The 3,025-nt window shown below is 42.0% G+C and overlaps 1 protein-coding gene across 1 annotated transcript; it reads right to left on the bottom strand.

Annotated features, from left to right (window-relative positions):
- Positions 1 to 119: 119 nt before the first annotated feature.
- Positions 120 to 2,552, bottom strand: LOC103797646 (radial spoke head 1 homolog; the record flags this gene model as incomplete). The annotated part of the gene is made up of 5 exons (XM_009069870.1): positions 120 to 203; positions 510 to 645; positions 884 to 974; positions 2,168 to 2,273; positions 2,383 to 2,552. Coding segments are annotated over 5 exons (587 nt in total), but the record flags the coding sequence as incomplete, so codon positions are not given.
- Positions 2,553 to 3,025: the final 473 nt, after the last annotated feature.

The following is a 3,025-nucleotide window of genomic DNA, read 5'->3' as shown; positions in this document are numbered from 1 at the left end:
CACAGCCTTCCCCTCATCTACCAGGCGATCGTTAACGTCAGTGTCTGTAAGGCACTTTATGGATTACTCAGCAATAGATTTGATTTCCTGAGTTCTCTGATATTCAGTACAATTTGTACTCTTTCTTTTACCTGCCCTGGCTGTATGTATTCACCATGCTGTTCACATCCAATATCAAAGATGTATTTGCCATGACCTACAGGCTGAATAAAGATACACAAGAGTCAGCAGAACTGAACAGTTAGCCCATTCTAAGCACATAAATGTAAAACATCCTTTCCTACATAATCCATACATTAGTCAATAACACTATAGTTTGACTGCAAAGTCACAGAGAAACTTGGCATTGTGTGCTACAGATGAATTCAGTTTCATATGTTACACTTATGGAATGAGAAATGCTACAAAAGATCTGGAGTTAAGCTGCTTATTTTAAGTGGAAACAGATCATATTAAGGCAATTCTATGCTAACTGTTCAGCTGAATAGAAAGTTTTCCTGCACACTTACATTTCCATCGAAAAACTTGCCCTTAAATCTGTGGTTTAGGTGGATAAGTTCACCTTCTCCTTCCTGGACTCCATTTACCCAATGACCAACATACTTGGATCCTGTGTCTTTGTAGATGTATGCACCTTGCCCAAGCCTAAGGAAAAAAAATAACGATTTTGCTTTATATCACCGAATATTAGGAATTTAGGATGTTTTCATACTTAAGTTATTCAAACTTCATTCATTAAGCAGCTGAAATGACTCAATTGGGACTAAACTGTCAAGGTCACCCTTGGACTTGATTTGCTGCAGTCAGACATTATTTTGAAAATAATCTTTGCATTTTAATGCCATTGGGTGACTTGAAACATCCCTGTAAGAATGGAACAAACCTGTTGTGGTTAAGCCATTCTCCAGAATAGATGTCTCCATTTGCAAATGTATATTCTCCATAGCCATGTCTCTGGTCATCCACCCAGTCTCCTTTAATGAGAACGTGGCAAAAAGTGAGATATTTCATTGTATGATAGAGTGTTCCATTTGTACAGTTACCATATAATTATTAGAGAAGGAAAAGAAAGCTATGACACCGCTGTGATTCCTTACTATTCCTTATACCACTCCTTACTCTAAGCCCTTGTTCTTTTCTCATCAGCCTGTTCCTCTCCACAGGGATTTATGCTGCTGCCTGATCTCCTTTCCAATTTGTCCATCATGGCCTGTCTTCATTATCACTCTCCATTATCATTATGAACACAAAAGGCCATGTAACAACCTGCTCCTGTCTTTAAATCGGGTAATGTATTACAATTGCATTAGATAATGTGACATTTCCATAAAAATTTAAAGAGGAGATACTTTAATTTGACCCATTTGCTGAAGTTGTCCTGTCACATGCACCCAAAAGGATGCTGGATTGTGTTTTAATTATGTTTCTACTCGAACCTAAAAGAAATTTGAATAACAAAATGAAAACCACAGGTGCATATGCTCCTGCAAGGCAAGACTGGGCTGCTCTCTTTGCTCTCAGCTTCTAGCCCTCACAATGAGAATTGTGAATGTCTTGCCTAGCTTAGAAAAGAGGGGAGGAAATACTGTCCCTTGAATTTTAACTGATCCTCAGTGTTTCAGGTACTCTCCTGCAAGCAGGAAACAATGTGATTTCACCTTCAAACTTCAGAGACTTCCCAGTCCCTGAGTAAGGGCTCTAAGAAGCAGACTGGTTTTTTTAAGGATGGACCTAATAAAGGCCTAAAATACCATAGTACCTAAACCAAAATAATACCTTCAATACCTGAACACATCTGTGGTTCAAATTATCATTCAGAAATAAGCAACTATACTTTCCTCTACTAAGACTGCACTGATTTGTAAGAGATGCTTAATATTCCTCAGGACTTGGAACACCCCACTTGAAAGGACAGGACAAGAATAAACCACTACTGAATCTCACATTTCTCACAATAATCAACATAAATCTCCATAAACAAACCCCAAACTTCTCAAAACTATTACTAAGAAATAAAAGGAAAACACCTTGTAGAGAATGTATCTTCTTAAAAGAACACATTCCCCAATTCACTACCTCCTTGCATTGGGAGGTGGTGGGGAGGAAGGTGAGGGGGGAATGTGTCCTTGCAGTTACAGAAATCCTTGCACTGTGTTCAGTGTTTTACCTGCATATTTTGATCCATCTGGATAATAAAAGATACCCTTGCCATGTTTTTTGTTTTGAAGATACTCTCCAGTGTAGATAGCACCATTTTCAAACCTGTAGGTCCCCTGAAACATATGTGGGACAGAGAAAACACTGGTCAGTTGTCATTCTTGTTTCAGCATAGCGTTCAAACTACAGGACTGTAGAAACATAAGCACAAACAGTGTGTCTTACACGTCCACTTCTCAGACCATGTTGGTAGTCTCCTTCGTACTTAGCACCGTTGGGCAGTAGTGCTTTGCCGTATCCGTGTCGCTCCCCTTCGGCATTGCGCTCACCATCGTATTCCTGGGCAAACGTGGGAAGAGAGTGGTTAGGAAGGGCTGAACCTGGCTGAATCCCACCTGATTACACAGAGGCAAACAGCTGTTTGTGCAAAGATCATAGGATCATACAATCAATCGGGTTGGAAGAGACCTCCAAGATCATCGAGTCCAACCCTCCTGTGGTCACTAGACCATGGCACTAAGTGCCACATCCAGTCTCAGTTTGAAAACCTCCAGGGATGGTGAATCCACCACCTCCCTGGGCAGCACATTCCAATGCCTGAGCACTCTCTCTGTGAAAAATCTCTTCCTAATAGCCAACCTAACCCTCCCCTGGCAGAGCTTGAGTCTGTGCCCTCTTGTCCTGCTGCTGGTTGCCTGGGAGAAGAGACCAACTCCAGTCTGGCTCGAATCAGGTCCCGCAGTGACACTGGTAACGCGTGGATGGGATGAAAACCAGGCACGACACCCCAAAACACCCGTGCCCGCGGGGGAAGCGCCTCGGGAGCTCTCCCAGCCCCGCGGATCAGGACGGATATCTCTCCCGTCTC

This window comes from Acanthisitta chloris, unplaced genomic scaffold (genome assembly GCF_000695815.1).
Source record: "Acanthisitta chloris isolate BGI_N310 unplaced genomic scaffold, ASM69581v1 Scaffold38542, whole genome shotgun sequence".
Lineage (NCBI taxonomy): Eukaryota > Metazoa > Chordata > Aves > Passeriformes > Acanthisittidae > Acanthisitta > Acanthisitta chloris.
Note: the sequence above shows the minus strand (reverse complement) of the source record. Positions and strands in the feature narration are given on the sequence as shown.